At 35.9% G+C, this 27649-nt stretch overlaps 1 protein-coding gene across 3 annotated transcripts in view; it reads left to right on the plus strand.

The window, feature by feature from the left end:
* The first annotated feature begins 709 nt into the window (after positions 1–709).
* The window catches only part of LOC121330203 (uncharacterized protein KIAA0232-like), a 38224-nt gene continuing 11284 nt past the window's right edge, over positions 710–27649 (plus strand). For 2 of the 3 annotated variants that reach the window (XM_041276548.1, XM_041276556.1), the window contains exons 1-6: positions 710–1022; positions 16455–16932; positions 17813–17950; positions 22568–22637; positions 23066–23150; positions 24305–27587. In XM_041276548.1, the coding sequence (XP_041132482.1) occupies positions 16705–16932; positions 17813–17950; positions 22568–22637; positions 23066–23150; positions 24305–27587 (3804 nt within the window). In that variant the 5' untranslated portion in view covers positions 710–1022; positions 16455–16704. Of the gene's footprint in view, positions 1023–16454; positions 16933–17812; positions 17951–22567; positions 22638–23065; positions 23151–23742; positions 23885–24304; positions 27588–27649 lie in introns of those variants that run through there. The other variant, XM_041276563.1, reaches the window with a different exon arrangement.

Genomic DNA, 27649 nt, shown 5'->3' on the forward strand with positions numbered 1-27649 from the left:
AACCAATAAAACACGAGTAAACAAACTGGGGCAGATACCCGGCTATATATCGTAACATTTGAATCGTTATTCAGTTTTTGCAATGTGTAGTGATAATAAATAATTACAGTATTCTAATTTTGAGCGCATTGACTTGTGTGTTGCAAAAATAAAATACCAGAACGTAATATTTGAAATCAAATGGACTAGAAAAAAAAAAAAAAAAAAAAAAAAAAACTCATGACCTCCTTATGGTTACCATGGCTAAACTGGACAATTTACGAATGGTTGATTTATTTGTATGTGTATTAATAATTTATGATGTTGTGCTTGCTGTTTGATGTGGCCAGTGGAATGTGGAATGTGGTCGGGCTGTGCAGTGACTGCATTTTGACACCGCAATTTAGAGCTACGGGTGAATACTAATCCCGTTATGTAAAAACTGGTATATAATATAAACATACAATGTACGAAAAGCCTGAGGTAAATATATACCGTACCTGTAATACAATCAACAAGCGCCTTCCCTAACCTTAGTTATACGAGCCATTGCTCTACTAAGCAGACACGCAGTCAGTTACATCACATCTGCTTACTGCAGCCGAGAATATTAAAATGACTACATAGAGTTCTGATGCAATCGTGGGCGGAGGAATACAACTTCGGTTGACCGGTCGCTGTAAGTCCTGTTCCCTGGCAACGCGGAGAGGGAGGAGAGAGGGAGAGCAATGTTCTGAGCGCGGAGCGGGGAATGCAACTGCGTCCCTATTTTCGCCATGTTGGCTCAACCGTCTGTTTATATGAATAGTTGATTCTGCCTCTATTTTAGAGACCAAATGGCATCAGTTTCACATCTTCTTCTATTACTGTAAGCCCTAGGGGGGAAGGAAGGGAGGGGTGTCTCGCGTTTTGCCTGTGTGCGTCCGTGTTACGTGACGCTGCTGCGGCGGATTCCAGAGCTCGAGCTCGGAACGGCAGCGGGAGGGAATCAACCGCTGTTTTTCCAGGTCTTTCTTCTGTGTTACTACGTTGACAAACGGCAGGTAAGAGAAACCTATGACTCTACGATGTACACAGGCGTGTCCCACTTAGAATATTTTACTATTGCGGTATGTGTTGTGAAGTATGAGTTAATAACTAAAAGCGGGAATTCATGACGCATTTTTTTTTTTTAAATAACGTCTCGGGTCCCAGCTGGGTCAGCACCCGCTCTTCATCCAGCGCTTCATAACAACTCATTGTATTGAGAAAGGAGACACTTGAATGAGTTTTGCCTAGAATAATATTTTCAGTATGTGAAAAATAGACTGCGGGTACAGTTATGTAAATGTAACTTTGGGGAAATTGCTATCTGTCATCTATAATGGCGTAAAATGGGAATGCTGGTATAATTTCACCAGCCTGCCGCTTCCAACTGCGTCAGTCTGACACAGTGACTGACGGTGACAGTGACAGTGACATTTTGTGTCGTGGTTTGTGAAAATCTGCTCGGACCAAATAAGATTTATTTTCTGGTCTTTAAAGTGTTTTCTGCTGTGTGTTAAGAATTGCGTTGTTAACCTACGTTTGACAGGTCACTGTCAAAATGTGACACTTTGAATACGATTTAAGCAAAGTAAAACGAGCCTCCGTAGTTTTTATTCAAAAATAAAATAAAACATACTGTTTAAAATGTTCAACAAATGTGGCTGTTTATGTACTAATGTCGGAAGGAAATACGTTGTTTCTACTATGATCTCTGCTATAAATAATAATAATAATAATAATAATAATAATAATAATAATAATAATAATAATCATTCAGCAGGACTCAGGTACTGACCCTCCTGAAATAATACTAGTCTAAATGTATACCGTATACGAGTTTCTAGTTTTGTTTCGAAACGTTACATTTTGATATAACTTTTTATTTACTCAATTGTCGTAGTACAGGTTGCCTTTATTTGTAAAGTAAACCATACTTAAAATTATATTACTTTTAAAACAAATATGCGAGTGACCCCTTTGAAGGCCATAGCTTGGACGACTGAAATAAATACGATTTTTCAAATACAGATCTAAAGTGCTTGTATGATGGAGTCGCCGCACAAAATACCTGTCGAATTTAGATTGAAACCCAGGTGAGCATTCTTTATGTGTGGTGTGTTGCTGAAAGGCTTATTTTGGTTACTTGGGGCCTTGAAAGGGGAACCGATTGAAGCTTAATAATGGTGCTTCCTGTGTGAGAGACTGACAAGCAAGCTATCCAATTGAAACCCTTGGCAGTGCTTTGGAACACGGGAGTCCCTCTAATCCACAACCAGGACAGAGCACTGGAAGGTTCTCATACTACAGTGCAGTAATAACCAGATAGATTTGACAGTGGGAGGGATTGTTTTGTTTTGTTTTCATTTTCTTTAACTAAGCGTTTGGTATTTGTTTACAAACACAGGTACTGCCTCCCTTTCCTTATTGTAAGGAGCTCTTTCTAACACTTACTTTGATATACAATATGCCCGTGGCCTCTGTGAAATGTTCCAGAGAAGCTATTATTCTGCTTAAATATGAACCATTTATCCCAAAGTGAATACTGTGTGTCAATTAAATACAGTACAAAAGCTGCTCCTTGACATGTACTGAATTAAGTTACTTTTTTGTATTAGTAGTATAAAAAGAAATTGTTCTAATCCGACTGAATTGTTAGTTATGTAGTTTTCAATATTTTGCATTAAATATAGCCAAAAAAATGTAGCCAAAAAATCATTTTAATGTTGCCTTGAATTTACCATAATTCATTGAATGTGTTGGGTAGGCATTTTCTTTGGTCTACCAGCATTTAGTGAGGCAGAATCTTTAGTGTATTTCTAATTGATTGATTACAAAAAAGGGCATTGTGGTAAAAATAATTACAATAATTTAAAAAAAAAAAAAAGTAATCAAAGTACGTTTGTAAAATTTATTTTGCATAAAACTTGAGCAGTAAAATTAAATATCGCCTTAAAGTGTGCTTTCACATTTACACACTGTTTTTACACACATACAGTGCTCCCCCTTTATAAGACTGCCCTTTACACTGTGGAACAGGTTATAAGATAGTATGGTCATGGTTCCCGTTTACCCCATAATGCCATTACAGGGTCCTCCCCAGGAATTCTGAACTGCCGGGTGGCAGAACATTAATTGAAAAATAAACTTTCCTTACCTTAAATATATAATACGACAAAGAATTTGAATAATATATTGTCTTCTGTTGGCTGTCTGGTTGCTCTTTTTTATATTCTACATTCGTTTTCATTACTGATGTTTGTTATGGTAAATTACCGTGCTTATTTAGGCACTCTATGATTTGACTGGGTAGAGATAACATAGGTTTATTGGAGTTAACAAACCTTTTCACTTTCTTTTTAGCTTAATTATTGAGCTTATTGCTTCATTTAAATTGGTTTCTTTGTTAAGTTTTCAGGGCATTTTGTTAATGCAAGTCCATTTTTGTTTTTCGCTGTTACACATTTTTTGCAACTGTTCATTTTAACTTTTTTTTACACACAGCAGTTCTCGCACATGTTTGGTCACCATCATAACTGTTACATGAAACCAGAGTGTAATAATTAAACACCTCTGCACTTAACCATTTGTATGTCAGCTGACTTGTGTTCAGCTGACATCCCATTATGCCTTTCTTCTGTCAAAAACCCAAAGCAAATTTAAAACTTAATTTTGAGCTTCTGAGATGACCTTTATCGGTATTACGTAATTTTGTTATCCACACAGATTTATACGTTTAAATCAAGGGAAGTAATGTTAAAACTGTACAATGCACTAGTAAGACCTTGTCTTGAATATTGTGTTCCGTTCTGGTCACCTCGCTATAAAAAAGATATTGCTGCTCTAGAAAGAGTGCAAAGGAGAGCAACCAGAATTATTCCGGGCTTAAAAGGCATGTCATATGCAGACAGGCTAAAAGAATTGAATCTGTTCAGTCTTGAACAAAGAAGACTACGCGGCGTCCTAATTCAAGTATTCAAAATTCTAAAAGGTATTGACAGTGTCGACCCAAGGGACTTTTTCAGCCTGAAAAAAGAAACAAGGACCAGGGGTCACAAATGGAGATTAGACAAAGGGGCATTCAGAACAGAAAATAGTAGGCACTTTTTTACACAGAGAATCGTGAGGGTCTGGAATCAACTCCCCAGTAATGTTGTTGAAGCTGACACCCTGGGATCCTTCAAGAAGCTGCTTGATGAGATTCTAGGATCAATAAGCAACTAACAACCAAACGAGCAAGTTGGGCCGAATGGCCTCCTCTCATTTGTAAACTTTCTTTTGTTCTTATGTTCTTATAGCCAAAATGTGCTCCCTTGAACTGGAACGGTGGGCTTGTTCTTACATGCCAAGAATTTGGGCTTCATAATGTTTCTGTGTAGGCCAACATGTGGAAGTACTTTACGAGAGGAACCAAATGTTTAAAACTAAAAGTTAATATCTTTAAAGTGTTTAAAACATTCATACCTTCTTTATTAGTATTCTAGTTTGTTTACATTTGTTAGACTTGAGTTTGATCGAAGTTCAATGTAATGGAGCTCCGTGCCTTTTAAGAAATGAATAATTTGAACAGCGGTAGGTGGCGCCACAGATGACGTGTGAATATGTCCATGGACTTTAAAAAAAGTGTACCGTCCGTAGTTGTAGCTTACTACAAGATGAGAAATAAAAAAATATATCTAAAAATCTTTACCATCACTGAGACAGACGCTGCTTCAAGGAAACCTCTCCGTGAGTAGACAAGAGTTTATTGTTTGTACATATTAAAGAAATAATACGTATTGCTTTGTTAAACATTTAACTTGAATTGTGAACTGTAAATTATTCATTTTAAATTATTGTGTGCAAGTGTCCGATATGTGAGGTCATTGGAGTGTCTTGAGGCATGTACTGTTTTTTTTTTTTTTTTTTTTTGCAAATGTCATGTTTAGTGTTGTTAATATTTGCTTAAAATGCTTTAGCTTTCAACGAGTTTGAAGTTTACTATAAAATCCGGTTCTGCGAAAGTCTTGCGATGTAATTTATACAATTACAATATTTACAATATTTGCACTATTTTTATATGATTATTATATGAGTCAGAGGTTGCGCTATCTTTTCTGTTCATGCGTTACTGAAAAACACATGCCCAAAAATTTGCGTCCCAAAGGCTAATAACATCGCTCCCACGCTTCCTGGAAAACCTGTTAAACCTGACAAATGTCAACCTTAATTTCCAGGCCTGGAAAAGTCATGGAAAACGATGATACGCAGGCTAGGGGCTGTGTACAAGGCTGGTCAAAGCAGTCTGTCAAGCACCACATCACAGTTATCATGATTCGGTGTTGCTGGATAATAACTGGCGGGTGGCCAATTGCTAGAACAGTATTGCTGTGAGTGACATTTCGGTTCGTTGGTTTGGGGAGCGGAAAGATCATTTAGTAGGAAAATAATAGATAATGTATTAGTGTTCTAGTGATTTTTTCATTAATCATAATTTAGATTATTGTTATTATTTTTTTTTTTCTTTTTTAAGTCTAGCAACATAATTGCATCAAATTAAAAGAGCTGATTAACAGTGCACTTTTCCCGCCCTGGCATTAACTATTGACCGTTTTATTTAACCGTAATGAGTTATGTTATTATGGATTATGTGCTCTATGTTTGGTTAGAAATGTGTACTGTTGTACTAAAATTAGCAACTGATACTAAGTCTAAGGTTTATTATTTCACTTATTCATAAACTTAATTTCCAAAAATTGTGACCACTACCAAAGTCTGTTTGCTCCTGCATTTTGTTGTTATTTATACAAAATTAAATAAAATCTAAAATCTGTAAAGATTGAACTTTTAGAAATATATACGTCTTCTCGGTACATTATCTACAACATAAGAAATACTTGGTTTGACATTGTGCAGTGGATTAACGTTTTTCAAGGTTTAACCTTAAAGAAATCGGTGCAGACTTAGCATTTAGATAATTTACGATAAAGGGAGATGAAGCTACACTAAAAGCAAATACAGTTCAGTTACTTTCCAAAATGCTTGAGTGTTTTTTGTCTGTCAAAGTATCTATAGTAGTAAGTCAACAGTACTTGTTTTAGCATCAGAGTGGGTCATAATATCATTCTGTGTATAAAGTTAACAGAATTGAAATATACAGAAGCCATTCTCTGTGTCTGCTTAGTTTCTGCTCACAAACTCCCCCATTGACAAATAATGCTTTTAGAAAGAATCGTAAACTAACTGCTGGACAAGTGTTTGATCTTTTCCTATCATTGAATGAATCATTTAGGCGCCAGACAGTTTTAAGTATGCTTTGACACCTCGGACAGAGAACAGTACCCCTCATAAATACAGCTGACGGGTCGAAACCACGGACCAATTGAGAACAGTCTTTGAACGAAAACAACCAATGAGAAACACCCCACATGGAAAATTAACAAAACGAACCAATCGCAGGGTGGAAGTCAGGACAACAAAACCAGCCACACGACTTTCAGAAACGCTTGAGTTTGCCCCATGAGAGAGCTTCCCATACGAGCTTTCCATGCTTGCTTCCCATACGAGCTCCTCCAACGGAAGGAACAGTGCTCCAGACAAGAGAAAGAAGCAAGCCACTCACGAGGGAAGTGGCTTGAAGTTCAGAGGAACGAAATGGAAGCTAAACTGCTCTGAAGTTCCTGAAGTCATGTGAGCATAAGTGTTCGACTTCGTGGAAGGCAAGGTCGAACCAATGTTCTGAATAATGACTAAAATCCTCTTCTGAGGAATGGCCCTGCCGTCCATCCTACGAGAGACTGAACGAGATAACAGGATACTGCATTATTCGGAAAGCGGGTCTTTGTTTTATGTTGCTAAATGAAATGAACTGAAGCAAAAGTTATGTTTTGGAAGATCCGGAGAGAATTGCAACACTTCTACGAACTTCATAACTTTTCAAAGTGGCAAGTTAACAGCAGAGTAATGTATTAGGTTGTGTGTTAGCGCCATTCAAAAATAAAATAAACAATCTTATGGATTATTTGTTTAACCATTCTGATTATGTGTATACCATATGTTTAAATGGTAATAGCTGATCCTTTTTTTTTTTTTTGGTTTTTAAATCTGGCTTTTTGTACATTTAACATGTTTTGACTAGATGACAATATAAAAATAAAACAATTAGTTATCATCTGCAATAAATTCCCCTGATGTTTAATTAGGCTTCCTAGCCAAAGGCTATTGTTGTTAAAGTTTTTATTTTTGTTTTGTTGTTGTTTTTTTTTCTTCCCAAAACTTTAAACTGCTGCTGCTTCGAAGCTGTGTGACTGATCAGGTTCTGACTCGACAGGTAACAAGCTGGAAACATTGGCTGTCAAATGCTGAAAAATTTTAATGCTGCGTCCCTGCAATTGGCGCAGTGACGCATTTTTCGATAAAACCTTTAGAAATCTTCTTGGGAACTGGTGAAACGATTGATCTGACACTTGGCATATATCATCAGCATCCAAACCTGCGTCAAGTTTGCGAAGCAGAAGTTTCTGCGATAAATTTTAATGTCAAAATGGCTGCCATAAACTTTAACGAAACGCTCCCTTAACAGCAAACTGCTGCTATTTGAACACCGTTTGACCAACAAACTCCAAACATGGTAGTTATTGTCCCAATAACAATGGAATACAAATATGTCAAAATGGTTATGTTTTATAAAACAAGATGGCCGTCAGATGTACGTTTACGTCTGAAATTTAAAACTGCCTCAGTTGACAAATGGTTTACTTGACTAACTCCAAACTTCACAAGTATCATCCTTGACACTAGCAATACAACTGATTTGTAAGAAACCGGTGTTAAACCAAAATGGCAGTAAGACGCAATTCTTCTTGAAACCTAACAAAATCTTCCTCTTTGCAACCGTTCAAGTGATTGATCTGACACTTGGTATATATTGTCACCATCCAAACCTGCTTGCAAAGGAGAAGTTGCTGTGATACAATTCAATAGTAAAATGGCTGCCACAAATTTCACCGAAACGTGCCCTTAACAGCAGACTGCTTTTATTTGAAAACCATCTGACCAACAGACTCCAAACTTGGTAGGCATCATTCCGGTGACAGCGGAATATAAATGTGTCAAAATGGTTATGTTTCATGAAACAATATGGCTGACGCTCCTACATTTTTTTTCTTTTATTTAAAACTGCTTCAGTTTAAAAATGGTTCACTTGATTAACTCCAAACTTGAAAACCATTGTGCCTTTGTTTGTAAAACTTACATTTTCAAAAATGGCATTTGTGCATTAATCAAGATGGCCGCCTGATGCATTTTTTAAAAAACTAAAAATCATCTTCTGTGGAACTGTTGATGTTGCTGATTTTAAACTTGCCATATTGAGAACTAAACACGTTTAGACGGGTACTGATACTGGGGCTTGGGAGCCGTAAAACTGCCTAGAACTACCAGTTCTAGTTTTTAAACTATTATTGTGTTATTTTATACACTGTTTTTGGCTTCAGAGTTGCTACCGGGTCAGTAAATTAAAGAAAAAAATAAAAATAAAACTCCATGTTTATTTTCACTGTGGAAATTTTGCAATCCTAAACTAAAAGGACCAGAGGCGCTCGGAGCGACAGAGGAAGGTGTGCTAGCATTGAAAGAGTATTAAGGCATACTTAATTGTTTCAGACACCGTTCAACTCATGGGCTTAATTGAGACATAGTACATATTTTGTGCTTGAATTCAGTTAAGTTTGAAATGGGTTTAAGTCCCTTAATATGAATCTACTTTACCTTCTGCGTTAAAGCATTTTAAAAGAAAATTAAAACACACGTGCATTTTCTATAAAATGAGTGTTCTTTAATTTAAGTAGTGCATATTATTAAAGCTTTGCTAAATGTATAATTAATTTATAATTACAAAACTCTATTTAGTACTGTACAATAACTTTTTTTGTCAGTTGTGTACAAGTTTATAGTATATATGTGTGTGTATACATGTATGTTGTACATATATATACATATATATATATATATATATATATAGATATATATATATATATATATATATATATATATATTTTAAAACATTAGGGGACCCTGTAAAAATTACACCTAATTAATAATACACAATGTTATGTTACTTTTGAAATTGTTTAATTTCTTTATTTCCTGCTACTCAGATTAGTTCAACTCGTTTAATACACCATTGCAAAACCCATTAGGTTACACAAAATATGCAATTGACAGTTTTTTGGATTGTAATTTGGTTAAATAAAAAAGACGCGAGGATGGGGTAGATGTGAGGGGTGATGCAAGGCTATAAAGTGTTATGGAAAACGGCTGAAATGTTATGGAAAAGTCCTGTAAAATCATTTATCATCAGTAGTCCGTTGCATATGAGACTGCTCTAGTGCCACAGTAAGGGCAGATATTATAAAAAGGAGGGGGTTTGGCAATTGCCTCCAAATAGCTTTTCTAATTGGTGCAACAGAAAGATTGACACTGGAGCGGGTTTTATCCTCAGTCGATCTGGCGCTTCATTGGTGGACTGTGTGTGTGTTTATGCCTGTAGTAAGTGTGGTATGGTATCAATTCCATGGCGGGGTTAAATAACGTTAATGACAAGCATTTTTTTCTCTGTTTGTTCTATATTTAATATGGCACTCTAAACAAAGGCAGCTAAGAGTTTTTTCTGAGTTTGTTCTATATTTAAAATGGCATCTCTAAACAATGGAAGCCATGTTTTAGAACTATTTTGTGGAAACGGATGAGAAAACCGTGGTATGTAAATAATTATGCCAAACAAAATTACTGTACCACAAAAACACAAGTTAAATGCTTCACAGTTTGAAATGAAAACATTCAGAGTTATTGTGGATGGTTCTACTGAATGCAATAAAAAGCAAACATCCATAACAACATTTGGTATAGATTTGGCCGAACAGGGTGCGATCACGTTATCTCCTGCAGGGCTGTACGTTTAGATTTTTAACTACTGGCCCCTCGGGCCACTGAGCTAGTGTTTTTACTGGCCCGGATGCAATTTTATGTGGCCCAATATATTTATATATTTTTTCATGATGGTTTTTATTTTCAGTATGTTTCTAACTCTGTATGGTAACCAAAGAGAGCCCACATCTCAGAAGAAAATGGCTAAACGAAGCCTTTCAATATATAGTATTTCAGCCATTAAATATGTACTGTATATAGCAAGTGCTAAAAGAAGTACGGTTATCCAAACTTGGGTAACATTGAAATTAGAAAAGTAATTTAACATTATGATGAATATAAAGGCATACTAAATGTTAAGCACAACAATGCAGTGACTATAAGAAAAGGCAAGATACTTGGAGTTGGAAAAGCGTCATGTTTAACTCTGGACTGTAGTTCAATGTAAAACATCTACTGTTGACTTTCTGTGAATGGATGGAGTAACGGCAACATTTTCACTGACCATTAAAAGTACAACCAGGTATCCTTGTTTTGAATTATTTACAGGTTATTGAATAAATGAAGTAACTTGTCTTCGATTCATCTGATGTCAGTACTTGATGGCTAGTTGTAATTAGTAATGTTAAACTATTGTACTGTTGGAATGTATTTTCTATTTTGGCCAGGTGAACCCGGCTAAATTTTACAGGCTTACACTGTTACGCTGCCTGTTTGTACACACGCATTTGACTTTTATTCTTGGTAGCGTTAGGGACTAGAGTTCGGGTAGTCAAATACTCAAAAATGTTGCTCCCTGTGTATTCAAATAGGAAACTATTTGAAATTCCCATCCCTTATCCTAATAATAAACACTATTAAAACAATGTTCATAATACAAAATAATAATAATCCTACAGAGCGTTGTCACTTGTGTAGCCTCTCCCAAGTCAGCTCCAATCTTGCTGAGTGGTACCAGCGAGTCCTGGAAAGATTGTGAATGGCATTTTTGACCTGAACACATTGGATCCCAAATCAAAAAGTTAGACAATTAGATTGCGTGTCTGGGTATCCATCGGTACACCTTACTGTGAGACTGGATACGATGTAAGCGAAATGTTGAAGTCACAACAAATAAAGATGCTGTTTTATCTGCAAGTCTGAGAAACTGACGCCAAACAAGGCAAAACGTTACTTTTTTTCCCCTGTCATAATGAAGCCTCCACTCTAAATGTTCGTCTTTGTTTTCTTTCATAATGACGTTGTTTATGATTTATTGATTTCTGCGCTTTCCTTTTGGCTTATTGGTTGCTTAGTTGTAGAAAACCCGATTTGCCACAGGAACGAGTACCAACACAGCACAGGTATGCAGTCTCAGATTCTAACTACAAAAAATATGACGCGCTGTGGGAAAGTTGTTTGTAAATTAATTTTCAGCTTTTTGACACATTGGCCAATTTTCCTGCATTCATGAAACTGAAGCCATGTGGACTATATATTATACTAGTTAAATGTAGCAAAGACCGGCAACTTTTAAATCTCTGAGGCAGAGTTTTTAATATCAGTCTCAGTGCTCTTTAAAATTCCAAAATATTATGTTATTTTATCCTTGGTAATTAACTTTTCCAGAAGTGAAAGTATTTCCAACTTTGTTTCAATTGTAAGCACAACTCGTTTTCGCAATGATGTTCGTCTCTCTATTTTATTGTATTTTTTTTAAACCATATAATTTTGGGCAAAGTTACTTATAACAAAAAAGAAGTAATAGGTTCCACCTGAAAATGTGTTTACTATATATATATATATATGTGTGTGTGTGTATGTGTATATATATATATATATATATATATATATAGGGCAGCTGGCTCTTTGAGCTGATATATATATGTAGTTAGATCTTCACCAGCAAGTTTAATTACAGCCATAAATATAAACTTTTCAATATATACTTTGATGTGTACATGTTGTTTTTTTGTCTTTTTTTTTTTTTTTTTTTACTTTGTAGTTAAGTCTTTGCGATGCTAAAACAGTATCAGAATGTAATATAAAGAGTGTGTGTATGTAGGTATGGTTTAAATGCTGATATTGCAAAGAGTTTAAACGTTCATAAAAATTTACCAAAAGCACATCACTACTACTTCATCTCCCATTCATATTTTAAGAACAGATTTTTCATTTGCGTGTTTCTGAATTACTATTGCTTGCAACTGCTTTGGTCGCTGTAGTACAGTAGTCTCCGGCTAAGAGAATCCTCCTCGGGAAGCAAGCAAAGTGTTTTCTAAGACAGAGTTGAATAAGTGTGTGTATGTGTAGCAGGGCATCAGGAGAGAGCCCTGCACATTATTAAAAAGGGGCAGAGCAAGGCCCTGCTTGTATATATGTTTTTGGTTATTGTTATTCAGGGTTTGACATTAACCATGGTAGCCCAGGTCTGGTAGAGAGCGCAGTTTGGCCGGTAGTTATGAAGCACCACAGGCCCGACTGGGCCGGTTACATTTAACTAGTATAATATATATATAGTGCATATGGCTTCTGTTTCATGAATCCAGGAAAACGGGCCAGTGTGTCAAAAAGCTGAAAATTAATTTGCAAACAGTTTTGTAAAAACATAACTACGAACTAACCCTAACTTTCCCGCTGCGCGTCATATTTTTTGTAAAGTCAGAATCTGAGAATGCGTACTGTGCTGTGTTAGTGGTACTCGTTCCCCCGGCAAATCTTTTACAAATCGGGTTTTCTACAACTAAGCAACCAATAAGCCAAAAGGAAAGTGCTGAAAATAACGTTTTGCCTTGTTTGGCATCAGTTTCTCAGTCTTGCAGAAAACTTGATTTGTTGTGAATTAAACATTTTGTTTACATCATACCCAGTCTCACAGTAAGATGTCCCGATGGATACGCAATCGAACTGTCTAACTTTTTGATTTGGGATCCGATGTGTTGAGGTCAGAAATGTCGTTCAGAATCTTTCCAGGACTCATTGGCGCTGACTTGGGAGAGGCTACACAAGCGACAACGCTGTAGTAGGATTGTTATTATTTTGTATTATGAATATTGTTTGAATAGTGTTTATTATTAGGATTAGGGATGGGAATTTCGAATTGTTTCCTAGTTGAATACACATGTTGCAACATTCTTATGTATTCGATTACCTGAACTCTGGGCCCTTACTCTACCAAAAGTAAAAGGCAAATGCGTGTGCACAAGCAGACAGCATAACTGTGTAAGCTGGTAAAGTTTAGCCGGGTTCAGAAAGTGTTCAAACAATGTCCAAGACAAGATTGCTTTGCTCTGTACCCTGTTTCCTTAGGCACAAGTTTTCTTTTGTTTACTGAATTAAAATACACAGAACTCAATGAGCAGCAAGTCAACAGTAGATGTTTTACATTGAACTACAGTCCAGAGTTAAAAAATAACTCCTATTGTATTGTGTTGCATCGTGGATGGCAAGACCCATCCACATTAATAAACTTGTACAGATTGTGGCCGAGAGGTAATAGAAGAATTACTAGCTAGTTAAACCCCTCGGACATGATGTAAAAGCCTGCAGCTGTCTGCACTGTGTGTGGGTTGTACAGAGGAGAGAACGGAGCCAGAGAAAGAGAGGAGAAAGAAACAAAGTAAAGTAGAAAAAATTTAGGAACAGTGAAGGTGATTTGCCCAGCCTGACCTGGATCATTTGTTTGGTGTTTTGTGTTCGTGATTTTTTGTTTTTGTTTAAACCTTTATTTTTGCTCTGTGAAGTGTTTTTATTTTTTTGTTTTTTATATATAAACAGCGCATGCCACATCTTTTGTTCCTGTTTCTGGCCTGACGTCGCCACATGGCCAACCCTGTCACAGTATGTTAATAAACTATAATAACAAAGTAACAAACAAACTAACGTTAATAAACTAACTGTCAGACTGAACTGAAACACAACCCCTACACATGTAAAAAAATACAGCAGCAATTCCCATTGTTTATCAGATGCAAAGTACTGTAGTAGCCTAAGTAAGATTTGAAGACTGGACATTTCTGCGACAGATAGGAGACCAATCCAGTAACTTAAGTGCTTTATCAAAGTGTCAGGTCCTAAATTCAAAGATTACTGTCCTATACCTCTATTCAGATTCCCCACAGTGTGTAATCAGTCTTTCCAACAGCTCGTCCTGTTCTAGATTACCAGTTTCTTTTGCAGGCATTGTTTTAAATTTTAAAGCTGGAAAACATTTGCTGCTTCCATGTGGGCTATTAACAAATACATACAGACTTTAACAAATGTATTACTTTTTCCCTAACTAGACAAATGGATGGATGCAGACTGACTACAGATTATTATTTTCTCTTTTTCTAAAACCACGTGCAGGAGAAAAGGGTCAAAGTGTGCACATGCGTAGTATGCAAGTTTTCCGAAAAGTGTGTTTACATGATAATATTTTGTTAGTTTTCAGAATTTAATCGTACATTTTTAGGTGCTGTTTTCCGAAAACTGACTTTCAGAATTTTCTGATACATTTTCCGAAAACTGTGTTTACGTGACTTGATATCGGAATTAGTTTTCCAAAAAATATTGGAATTCTTATGTTCATGTAAACGCACTGAAAAACGATTTTAATTTCAGTTTGATGACATTGAGTTATCATGTTCCAAAACAATACTGTATCCGTTATGAATGAATCGCTATAGGTGTCAAGAAGGTGTTCTTTTAAGCAAAGTTCCTGTTCCTTTAGCCAGAGCATTTGCAATGGGGAAAAAAAAATCAGGTTTCACCCAAAGTGTGTTTCCTTAGGTGAAGTGTTCTCATAGGAGGTATTCCGCAGAAAATGCTGACTGCTTAGCAGAAAAACTGCCAGAAACGTCTAAAAGTAAATACCTTCTTGATATTGCTGCGTAAGCCAAATATGAGGCTTATTGCTACCACCTACAGGACTGGGGTATACCTTAATCAAGGCTGTTATATTCCAGAACAGTTTTTTTTTTTTTTTTTTTTTTTTTTTTTTTTTTTTTTAAACAAGCAAGTATTTTATGGTTATTTTGCTGCAGTATAATAGATTACCACGAATATGCATGTCTGCCTCCCTTTCCCATTCTCTGCATCCCGTGAACGCAAGACAAAATATTATTTTGTCCAATGGATTTATTTTGCATCTAGGACGCAAAATTTTCTGTTAACGCTACCTCCGTACGAATGCTATATGATAAGTGTTATTTTATTCTGAATACAGCAAACATGATCATTTGGTACTGTTGTTTTGTACTCTTGTGCTGTGCACTAATGCTACTGTACTTTTAATTGGAAGAGATGTGCACTGTGACATTGCTGCTCAACTAACTGCTTGAGTTAGGTTGTGTCTTGGTACAAGTTTTATTGAGCTCTGTATTTTAATTCATTAAGAAAAAAAAGAAAAACCTGTACCTAAGGAAATAGAGTATTGAATAAAGAAATTTTGTTTTGGACATTGTACACTTTGTGAACCTGGCAGGCTCCTCCGAAGAGTAAACTTAAACTTTACAGGCTTACACTATTGTGCGGTCTGCCTGTAGCACATATGCATATTTGCCTTGGGAGCGTAAGAGCAGGATCTGAAGTTTGGGTAATTGAATACCTGTGTTTTATAATAGGAAACTATTCGAAATTCCCATCCCTAGTAAGTATTCATGTTTTGTTATCACTTAAGTACAGCAAGCATTCACACTACCTGTTACTGTACACTGTACTTAGGATCCTGGCAGCCGGTTTAGTTTGCTTCTGGTAAATAACACACAGCATTTATTTATGTTTTTATTTTGTTTGATAATTCACTTGTGGTGAAAATACTGTAGAATGTCTTTAAAAGATGTACAGGAAAAAAAAAATTCTACAATTTAGCATTTACTGTTGTTCAGGTAAGTATTGAAATATTTAGGAACATTGCCATATAACTACAGAAAAATGATCAATTTTGAATGTGACAGTGCTGTTTTTTTCTGCTCTAGTAAATATTACTGTATGTTTAGTGGTGAAATAGTCTGTCTATTTTTAGATAGTGAAGTGCCCTGAAATAGGACATTTTTTATGTGAAAAAAGCTCAGGTCATAGGGCACTCACACTTTATATTGCAAGTATAATACTGTAGTTGTTTTTTTTCTTATTACTGTAGGTTTGAGTGTTGGCAAACTTAGATTTGCAGTTTTTGTTTTAACTTGTTGTTCGCTGCTTGAAATATCATTTAAATCCAGCACAGTACAGAACAGTAAATGTTGTTTTCCAGTACTGTAACTTAAATTGCACTATAAACTGTATGCATGTTATTGTAAATGTAATGTTTGGAAATTACAGTTTTATATAGAATGTATGTGCTTTTAGTGTTTATTTCTGGTATAATGTTTTTTCCGGTTCAGCACAATAATTTAGTGGATTTTTTTTATAAAACCATCATTCTCAATTATCCATCAGGGCCACAAGGATAAACAAGTGCTCACTGTATGTCACATTTACATTTGTTTTCATCTAAAGAAATATACTTCACTGTGTACATGTCAATAATAAAATTAAACATGTAAGAAATGATCTAATTTTTTAAATCATGTTTTTTTCTTTTATAGGTTTTTGCCAGAGGGATGATTCTGAACTCAATATGAAACTGTGTTTTGCCATAGCTAACAAGTGTTGCACCAGTTAGTCATGCCTGAAGTTCATTCTTTTATGGCTAACTGTAACAAGTAAACCTACATGATTGTCCATGTAGATCACCTTTTCCTCTTCCTGTCGGAGTGAAATTGCCTCCAGACCGAATCCCCATCAGTCCTCTATCAAAAATGCAGTTGTATTTCAAAATGCCGAACACCTAAATTCATGCGCCCAATCGGTACCGAGCTGGATGGTCCTGCAGCTGAAAGCTACTCAAGCCCTTATCCAGGCCCCCTCCCTGCTTCTGAAATGTCTCTCCTTCACGCTTTGGGCCCAGTGCAGACCTGGCTGGGACAGGAGTTGGAGAAGTGTGGGATTGATGCCGTGATCTACACTCGATATGTCCTCAGTCTTCTGCTGCATGATAGTTATGACTATGATTTGCAGGACCAGGTACTTAGTATTTTATAATATTATTAGTGTAATTTATATAGAATGTGAAAACATTCTTATGGTTTCTAATTAGGCCAGTATTCAGTTGTGTTAAATAGCTCCTGATAGTGCTTTGAGTTGTCCTCTGAACAGTGACATTCCTCTTTATGGATGTCTACAGGCTCCTAAATTTTTCATTGACAGTTTGACCAATAAACAAGGATTTAACATTAGTCAAGAAAAAACACGATTTGTTAATGGCAATCAAATCCTGCCTTCTCCCTGTTTAGTGGGAGAGGAAGTGTTGAGGCTGTATAATCCTAATAAGTTAGGGTTGCCTGCAATCACAGCAAAATCTTAAAATTAAAAATAAAGAAAAAAAATATAGTTATTGCACCATGTAGAACTAGACTACATAGACCACACATTATTGTAAAAACTAAATAAATATCATATTTAGTATTGCAGTTTTTTATGATATTAAGAAATAAACCATGAGTCTATGACTGTATTAATTTAATTTAGATTATGGCTAAATTAGAATGTTTCAACCATCAAATGGACAAATCTGGCATTGTTCTAACAGGCCATCTCATTGCAATAGTACTTTTCTGGTTTCTGGCTTTTATGTAATTTCAGTGTTTCTATTGATATGTTGAGGTAAATGGGATGTGTTCTGCATTGCATTACACATAAGAATTTTTAACTGGGAAACCTACTTAAAATGGTATTGGCAGCAACATCAACTTTCTTAATCCACATTTCCGGGTTGAATGAGTTGAACAATGCACAAGTATAGAGTGTAGTTTACTTGTGCCAAAGGCCTAAAATTGAAGTCTTGCTGTAAAATAAGCAAGTTCTGCCACCCTGTGTTTTTAAGCTTATTTTTTTTTCTCTTTAGGAAAGTTACATCTTCTTGGGCTGGGAGAAGGGAACTGGTAAGAAATGGGGGAAGGGCAAAAAGAAGGGTACAGACTTGAGTCTTGAGGAAATGAAGAAACAGGCTGCTGTCCAATGTCTTCGTTCTGCCTCTGATGAAGTAAGTACCACATACTGTCCTTAGAAAAGTTCTTGCTTGGATTTAAAAACATTTGGGTGATAATTTTAAATTAGTAAATAAATAGTAATTAGTAAATAGGCTCTATCTCAAAACTCAGTGGGGGTTATGTATTCATTATCTCAACACCCAGCTGCAGATCTCTCTTTTTCTTCATAACCCTTTTCTCCTTAGGTGATTGATTTATTAAACACCAGGTTCACCTTTAATGCAGTAAAAATAAAAAGGAAAACGGTCCACTCCATCCAGTATGTAACGGCTACCTGTGCAATACGACTTTGTTTGTCAATCAAGATTAGCTTGAGCAACATACAGCTGACATCAATGTTTGAAAAACTTGTATTAGTCAACAAGAAAATGTAAACCCATCCAAGAAAAACAAATTTTACTTGGCTCTTGTGAAATCTTAGCTAACTGAGTTTGGAAAGCACAAAAATCCAGGCCTTTCCCAGAGGCTTTGGTCAGATTGTATATCTGGTCAGGTACATACCTTGGCTTTTCTTTATTGACAATACTATATACAATACTATTCTGGCATTTAATAGTTGCTATTGCCATTAGTGCATTAGAAGACTGCAGTGAGTGTGAACCTAGAAGGGTATGTTCTATTCTGAGTAGTGTTGATAGATATCTTGAACAACAACATATTTGATCAAATTTTTTAAATACATGTAATATAACATATGGGCTGCAGTGCATTTTGAGACAATGTTTCACCTTGAGACCCGCGCCATTTCTTAAACCACTCGAGATTCACTCCTGGTTTATGATGCCACATAGCCCCTTGTTTAAGATATTTTCTTGTAATGTACTACAGCCTGGAGATTGTTTCACTGACTTTTCCTCAGTCTGCTTAATATTTTAATGAGCAAGACATCAAACAAATAGAATGGTACCCCAAAATGTTTTTTTTCCTAAGATAGCAGTGCAGTTGGAGATGGGGAGTTTGTTGCCAGATTACTTCACTCGTACTACTTGCTCACTAAATAGTTTGGTGTCCCTGAATAGATAATTGTATCCTCTTTAATAATATGTTAAGAATTTTAATGTTCACTGAGTTCAGTGGTACCATAAATATGATCAATTTACTAACTATGCTAAATGACTGGGTGGAGCATTTGTTCTCTTACCCAAAACCTGATTTTCCTGTGTGGTGACTGCCAAAACTGGTTCAACATTCAATGTAGTTTTGTCATTGGTAGTTCTTAGCCAGAAACCTGTTTGAGGGTAAAATGAAGAGAAAATGTCATACCCTGTCATTCTGGATTGGTAGTAAATAGATCATATTTGGAGTACCGTAGCACTTGGGAGAGACTGTTCATTAAAATGTCTTGCATATATTTAAAGGATAGAGATATTTTTCACAAACTTCAAGGCTCTACGTTAACCTTTTTTTTTTTTTTTAGGTGTGCACACACAAAAAAAAATGCAGTTTTGCTCAAATGTATTGTTGAATATGTACAAATCTTTTTTTTTTATTTATTTCTATCATAACACTTGTGCAGTTTAATACTTTTGCATGAGTGACAGTTTTTCCTCAACTTACACTCTTTCTCTGTTCGTGTTTACCAAAACACAGAATATTTTAAAAAAGAAAGATTTGCTTGAATAAAAATAGACTATCATCATCATTTCTATGCTGCTTTACATCTACAAATGTTTTCCCCCTTTTTTTACATAGCACTTATGCAGTTTTGATAGTTTTATCAGCAAAATATTATAGACAACTTTTTTCAACTTAAGTTATTTATTATCATTTGTATTGTTTAATAAGCAGAACATGTATATGTATAATGGTAAAAAATATGAAATTACGTTGGATCTATTTTTATTAATGTATTTAAAGTTAAGGGTTTATTTTAAATAAAAAAATAAAAAATAAAATGCTAATCCAGTTTTTTAATTTGTAGAAATAAAACATGCTAAAAAAAATGAAAATAATTTACTTACCTGTGACCAGGATGACTGTAGTGGTGACGTCAGACCCGGAAGAACAACACACAGGACAGAGACGTGGAGTTTTGGTGAAGCTGAGCCCTTTCTTGCGCTCAGCATTTAATAATTAAACAAACAGTAAATAAAAGGTTGAAAGACAAACAGTGGACATGGCACTTGAGCCAAAATAAATAGACAAACAAAACGAACAGATACTAACAAACAGGGCACGAACACTAAACAAACAAATACCGTGCTGGTCCTCCAGCACAACGTAGCAATTGCTTATTATCGTAAATTAAAGATTACTGTAATCTCACTCTCTCCCATTCTTTTGCCCTGAACACACAACCCTGAGTGAGTGAAAACATGCTGCTTTTATGCAGCTGTACTGAGACTCGATTGCTAATTAATCATTCAATTGGAATCTCCGTACAACTGCATGTGAATTAATGAAGTGCATTTTCCCATGCTCACATATTTTTACATTTTACCTGCACGTGAAGTGCTGCACAATCCTCTTCCTAAATACAAATATACATTTTAAACACTTGTGCTCGTAACCCATATTTATATACTGTGTATTTTATACATAAACAACAACATTAAACACACTACATACAAAATAAAACACTAATAAACATAAAGGGGTGGGATACTCCGCCACTTTACCTTTTTTGAATGTGAATGCAGTAGCATCTGTTATCCAACAAGCCGATTAACAGGCTTTCTGTTTTCAAGGATTCGGACATATGCAATCTCGCTTTCCTTGGTAGAGATATCAGTGTCCCATTTAATAAAATTGGCAGGTAATGAGCTGTTAGTTCATTTTTAATTCCATCAGCGATTTCACTGATCATTTCTGCACGTCATTATCATATGTCATTATCAAGAGGTGTGTTTTTTTTTTTTTTTTTTATGCAGCAAAACCTAACCCTAACACCACCCCACCAAATTCCGACACTTTATGGAGGCCCATAATTTAATTGTGTTCCATGAGTTTACCAACTAAATCATCATCATTTTCTGTCAATTATATATGATTAAGATCATCGGCATTAGACAGTTTTAGCTGATAAACAGACAGTACTGTTGCACAAAATCACCAATACATACCTCTCTGCAATAAACAGTGGCTATCCAGCAAAGCACAGTGCTCTGACAAACTCATTTAACACAGCTATTATACACACAGATCTTTTTGTTAAAGCGCGTGTAAAAGTTGCATAAATGGATTGCTTGTCTCTCAGTTCACTTCATTGTTTTAGTTTAATTTTTCAGTATGGTCTTTTATTGTCAGCACGAACATGTACCTCAATGCAGCAATATTTGCAACGCTGTGCATTCTCTTCCTCATCTGACCCACTTCTGCTATTTATGCTTTTTGTGTATTTCGAAACATTAGTATTCTTTTGAATATTTATAAACTGATTTACATTTTCACCCTATTCCTTATCTAGTAAACATATTATATTTTCGTGTAAGTATTTCAATTTAGTTTTTGATCAAGCTAGTAGTTACTAAGCCCAGCAATTGCCACAATAATCAGACTTTGATTGGCCAACATAATCAGGTGATAATGTGCTTGTGAAGTGACAGGGAACCACGTTTGAACGTCATTTGATCCTCTAACATCTAAATGTCTGCTGTATCCTAGAATGCAGTGTAGGGCTGCTGATTACAATGTCGGAGTCAAAATAAAACAGCATTTTAATCAAAATATTGTGCATTTCCTAGAAAATAGTACCTGGAAAATATTGACTAATAGACAAAAGTCAGGTATACATCAGTAAAAAATGATATCCCAGTTAAAAAAATAAATAAACCTGTAATTTTTTGGTAAAATTCGTAATAAACTGGAAACGCGGAATACTAAGGATACGACCTAGGTTGAATTACTTTTATAGGTCATTATTTAAAAATTAAGGTTTTTGTTATTTTAAAAACTAGCTGGCTTTTTGAGTGAAAAAGTGTCAGAGCCCAGGTTAATGCTTAGTCATTTTTGTGTCCAGCTTGTTTGGTATAACACATTCAATGCAGATAATCAATACCATTGGCTCCAAATCACTGGGAGTTTCTGTAATGAAAGTGTTGTTAGGATTTTGTAAATGGATAACATCTTATAGGTTTAGTGTTATAGTTGGCAATATGGATGTCATGGTAAACCGCGGTATAAACTGCCACGGTTTTGAAACCGCAACCATTTTTCTATACCATGATTACCGATTTTGCTGAGCCAGTGTGAGCTGGAGTGAACACTACTTCCGGTTAGGTAGTGCCTGATAGAACTGTAGTACCTGTGTGCTGTATTTGTTTTAAAACTTGAAATTAAAGTTATTTTTCTTGTGAAAAAATGACTTGACTTGAGTGTATTTCTTGAAATAGGCATTTAAAAATGGATTACAAAAAAATGACATTATAGTGCGGTACAACAATAACTGTGGTATATTTTATGACGGTGACATCTCAAGGTGGCAATAGAGAGCCAAGAAAAAAAACAAAAAAAGGTTAATTATTTAAGCTATGTGACTTAGACTTTTATTCAGTTGCATTGTCAAAAATGATACAGTATATCAAAAGACTTTTGAATATTTCTCCTTTTCTTTGTATTAGTGTACTGTATTAAATTAACCTTTTTTCTTTTTATTGTTTGTTTTGTTGAAGAGCTCTGGAATCGAAACCTTGGTTGAGGAGCTGTGCTCCAAGCTGAAGGATCTTCAGAATAAACAAAAAGGTATGTTTTGTGTTACTACTGGGTCATTACAGATGGTATGCAGCTGTATTCTATGAATTTCTCCATGAAGTTCCATTGCAGGTGGTGGCCATTACAAATTAACCATTTCACTGCCGTGTCGTTTTAACTTCTGGACATATTAATGATACAGATCTTTTTCACGTATCTAATTTACTACTGTTTATTTGATCTGGTTTGACATTTCTCTTACATTATATCCCCTGGGATGCTTAGTTTTTGTTCACCAAAACTCATATTTCTATTTTCAATAAACAGGAAAAATGTCAAACTTTAATTGAAAAACATTTAAAATAGTGATTCAAATTTGTATTTTATTTGATGGAATACTGGCATGAATTAAATATTTCTAAAAGTCGATTCCATAAGAGTGTTGTTTTTTTTTTGTTTGTGTTTTTTTTTTTTGGTAGAAGTAAAACAAGCAAACAAGAAATCGGAGGGATCCCAGACTCCTGAACTTGCAGACTGTCCTTCATCTAAGGATCAGGTGGAAATGTATGTATATAAAACAGAAAGATTTGGCAGTCTTAGGATCTTTTTTTCTGTGGAACAGTTGTAAAAGTGTTATTTTTAGATGAGAATAAAATAATGTTACACCTTCCTGCATCTGAGTTTCTTTTGTGTTGTATTCCGTTCAGATTTACTCAGTTACATGGGGATATTAATTTCCTTATGACCAACTAGTAAGATATTGTTCCCTCACAAATGTTACATTGTCTTTTGGAGTACATCTTAAGAGTATTCATTTTAAATTATTACATTTTTTTTGTATAGGGATTGTAATCGGAGTACAGTCGGTGTTGCTTTATTGGGACGCCTTGGGAGAAGGAAAAATATCTTGAATAAGCGGCTGTCCCAATTAACGAGAGGCAGTTGAGACGACCTTAGTCACAGTTTTTTTGTTTCTTAGTGAAAAGAAAAAGAATGAAATCACATCACATTACAATTAAATGCTAAATACATCATTTAAAATGTTTTTTTTTTATTACTAAACAAAATTAATCACCTGTTTTTTATTTCTATATGAAATGAAAAATAATTAAATCACATTTTATCACAAGTACCTGTGATGTTGACATGGCACCTTTCTTTGTAACAGCCTGAGAAACCACAGAAGGCTCCTCCTTCTTCAAGAGTTCAACATGGTTTACTCAGTTTATGCAAGTCACAGCGTAATCACATACTCGCTGCACTGTGCCCTCAGACGGCCAAATGATTGGTTATGAGATGTGAGCTTCTAAAGTTTTATCAATTTAGCCAGTGTTATGCTTGTTTAGCTTTACAGTTTACACATAAAATATGAATAAAAGTAAATAAGGTTGCAGGATTTTGCGGGGGGGGGGGGGTTGTTAATCAGTTAAAAGTCACAGTCATTTGAGGATCATGTTATTTTAAATTATACTTGTAATGTGAGTTAAAGTGGGGAGATTCCACTTGTCATAAAGAGTTGGGAATATCATATCAATAAAAAGAAATACTGTAATGCAGCATTAGAGGTTATCAGTGTATGCAGCATTCAAGACCTGTGTGGAAGCAATTAGCTGCTGAACAACTGAACAGTCATTAATGGGCCAAATGGCCTTTTATGTTCTTCTGAAATATTTTCCCAGTATATGTATTATTAATCTTAATTTTCTTTTTATTCATAGGTATTACGAAGCTTTTCCTCCCCTGTCAGAAAAAACTGTTTGTCTTCAGGAAATTATGACGGTGTGGAATAAGGCTAAAACTTCCTCTTATTCAAGTTCTTCATCATCTTCCGCTGCTCCTCAGACAAGCACTGACACCTCTTCTCCAAAGGACTGCAACAGTGAGGGTGAAACTGGAAAAGAAAAAATAGTTGAAGCTTGCAGTACATTGAATGAACGTACCCAACAGAGAAGTAAAAAAGAAAAAGAGAACCGGTACTATAACCACATGGTGGATGACAGAGCTGCTCAGAGTAAAAAACAAATGAAGCACAGATCTGATGGAAAATTGCGCCCGCGCTCTTGGTCATCTGGCTCCAGTGAAGCTGGCTCTAGCTCTAGTGGGAACCAATATGAGATAAAAACACCAGTGAAATCCATCAAAATAAGGCATAAGACAAGGGGCATGGGTAGAAACAAAAAGGGTCGAAACGGTCAAGTCAAGTTGGCATTAAAGGCTGCGGAAAAAGAACAAAGAAGAAACACAGGTGGAAGTAGTAGCAGTAGTGGGCCCACTAAACAGCTGTGCAAAAAGGGGAAGAGGACATTAAAAGAAATTAGAAAAGATTCCAGCTGCAGTGAGATTACAGAATTTGACTTTGAGAGTAGACATAAAAAAGAATATAAGGAAGAACCATTATGGTATACTGAGCCAATCACCGAATATTTTGTTCCTTGTAGTAGGAAGAGCAAACTTGAGACTACATACCGAAAGAGTCTGGATTCACAAGATGTTCTTTCTGCACCTGCAGATGTTGAAAAGCTGTCTGAATCAATGCAAGGTATTTGTATCGCAAACAGCAGTTTTCAGCGAACATACCTCACTGCAGGTACTTTTGTTGATGGTCACTTTGTGGAAATGCCTACTGTAATAGATGAGACTGATGACCTCGATGGGACCTCAAGCTGCCCTCAACCAGAGGACAGTAGGGATTTAGATGATGAGCATCTGTCCGAATTTACTCACTTCTATGAAGTGGATATTTATCAATCCATATTGGATAGTAGTGCCTCGGACTCAGTACAAGAAAGTCGAATTTTAAGTATGATTCAACAACAGAGTAAAGAGCAAAGAGACTTTGAGGCAGAATGTTGTGTAGTGTTAGATGGACTTGCACTGCAAGCGGAAAGTGCAATAAGGGCAGATTCACACAGCTCTGTTGATGCAGATGGGGTTTTTTTGCAAGATCTTGAAAATATAGCTCAAGTTTGGGAATGTTATTCATCTTCTAGTTCTGAAGACATTGATGGGGAAAGCTTTACAGGGGAGTATCCTGTTAGACTCTCCCCTATATTGGATAATACACTATTCAATGCAAGCAGGTTTTCTGGAAATCAAGAAGAGTATTTTTCAGAACCCAATGAAGGATTAAACTCTTCTTGTTTTTCACTCTCTGAAGTGCAATATGATGGCTCCACTTTACCCTTTTCCTGTGATTCACTAACTATTGGTCATGAAAACACAGATTCTAATAGCTGTATGGATCCAATTGGGAATAAACAGTCTCGTTTGCTAATATGGACTAAAAATAGTGCCTTTGATGAAACTGAACACTGTTCCAATCTCTCAACACGAACTTGTAGCCCATGGTCACATTCAGAAGAAACACGTTCTGATAACGAGACCAATGTTCAGTTGGAGGAGTCACCACATTTGAACACAGAAGACATTAATTGTATAGTCCCTAGCATCTCCTCCAGATATCTAGAAGATGAGCTTTTAGACTTTCTACATGAAGATCTTCGTCAACAAAAGGATGATATTTTAAGAGAAGTACCAGACCTGACTTTTAAAAAGAAATCCAAGCTTGAGTCAGTATGTGGAATCCAGTTGGAAAAAGATGAAAGCAAACCTTATGACACAGCAGACATTTTTTCAGATGATCCAAACCAACAAAATGAGAACTACAGCTCGGGGATAATAAAGGACATTTGGACAAGTATGGGAGATGGAGATTCAATAGCAATACTAGAAGGAGAAAGAACAGAGGATGGGTTGTTTCCTGTTGAGGCAAATTATCATTGCTGTTGTTTAGACATAGAAACAGCCACTGATACACTGCAAATGCCCCAGAAAAAGGCAGTTCAGCGGTCAGAATATCATTTGTGGGATGGTCAAAAGGAACATTTGGAGGAACAGACAGTTATAAGAGGCGAGCTTTCAAAGGTAGATGGTGGTGATTATACAACACCATCAAAACCGTGGGACATGAATCCTGATAAAGATCACAATGCATTTATTCTTGGAGGAGTCTATGGAGAGCTTAAAACATTTAACAGTGATGGAGATTGGGCAGTTTTACCACCCAGTCATACTCGAGGGAGCTTATTACAATGTGCAGCTTCTGACGTGGTGACAATAGCTGGTACTGATGTTTTTATGAACACAGGTAACTGCTTTGCTCCTGGCCACAAACATTTATGGAGGCCATTGGTTTCGTTTGGGCAATGTGACCAGACAATGAAAGGTGAGGATGGTTTGAACAAGGGATTTTCTTTTATCTTCCATGAAGATTTATTAGGAACCTGCAGCAATTTTCAGAGTGATGAGTCTGGGCTTGATTATTCATTTTCATCCTTCGACTTGAACAATCCATTTTCGCAAGTTCTTCATGTGGAGTGTTCATTTGAGCCTGAAGATATTGCATCGTTCAGCCCAAGTTTCAAGCCCAAGTCAATACTGTGTTCAGATTCAGAAAGTGAAGCTTTTCATCCTAGAATATATGGGATAAACCGAACACAGTACAGAGCTATTCGTATTTCGCCTAGGACTCACTTTAGACCGATTTCTGCCTCTGAACTTTCTCCTGGAGGAGGAAGTGAGTCAGAGATGGAATCAGAAAAAGAATTATTGAGTCTTCCTGTTCTCCCTCAGTCAGATGTGTTTGAAGATCCACAAGCAGATCTCAAACCACTGGAGGAAGATGCTGAGCGTGAGGGCCCATACTATGGAAAGTCAGAACTTGAGTCTGGTAAATTTGAACCTAGATTAAAGAAGTCTGGTATGGAAAAGAGTGCACAGACGTCATTAGATTCTCAAGAAGGCTCCAGTGCCCTCTTGCCAGTAGTAGAGCAGGAAATGTGCAATTGTGATGAAGAGGCATCAGTAGTAAGCAAACAATTATACGATCATCTGAAAGATCATGAAACTGAGGAATCTAGTAAAGAAGAGACATGTAAATGTTCAGCAGCTTGGCAAATCTCAACATTTGGGAAAACCTGTGCATTTACAGAACTACAAGAGGTAAGAAATTTGTAATTGTAGTTAACCAAAGTAAAAGCTGTCTATAGTATGAAATTAGGTTC

This window comes from Polyodon spathula, chromosome 2, assembly GCF_017654505.1.
Source record: "Polyodon spathula isolate WHYD16114869_AA chromosome 2, ASM1765450v1, whole genome shotgun sequence".
NCBI lineage: Eukaryota > Metazoa > Chordata > Actinopteri > Acipenseriformes > Polyodontidae > Polyodon > Polyodon spathula.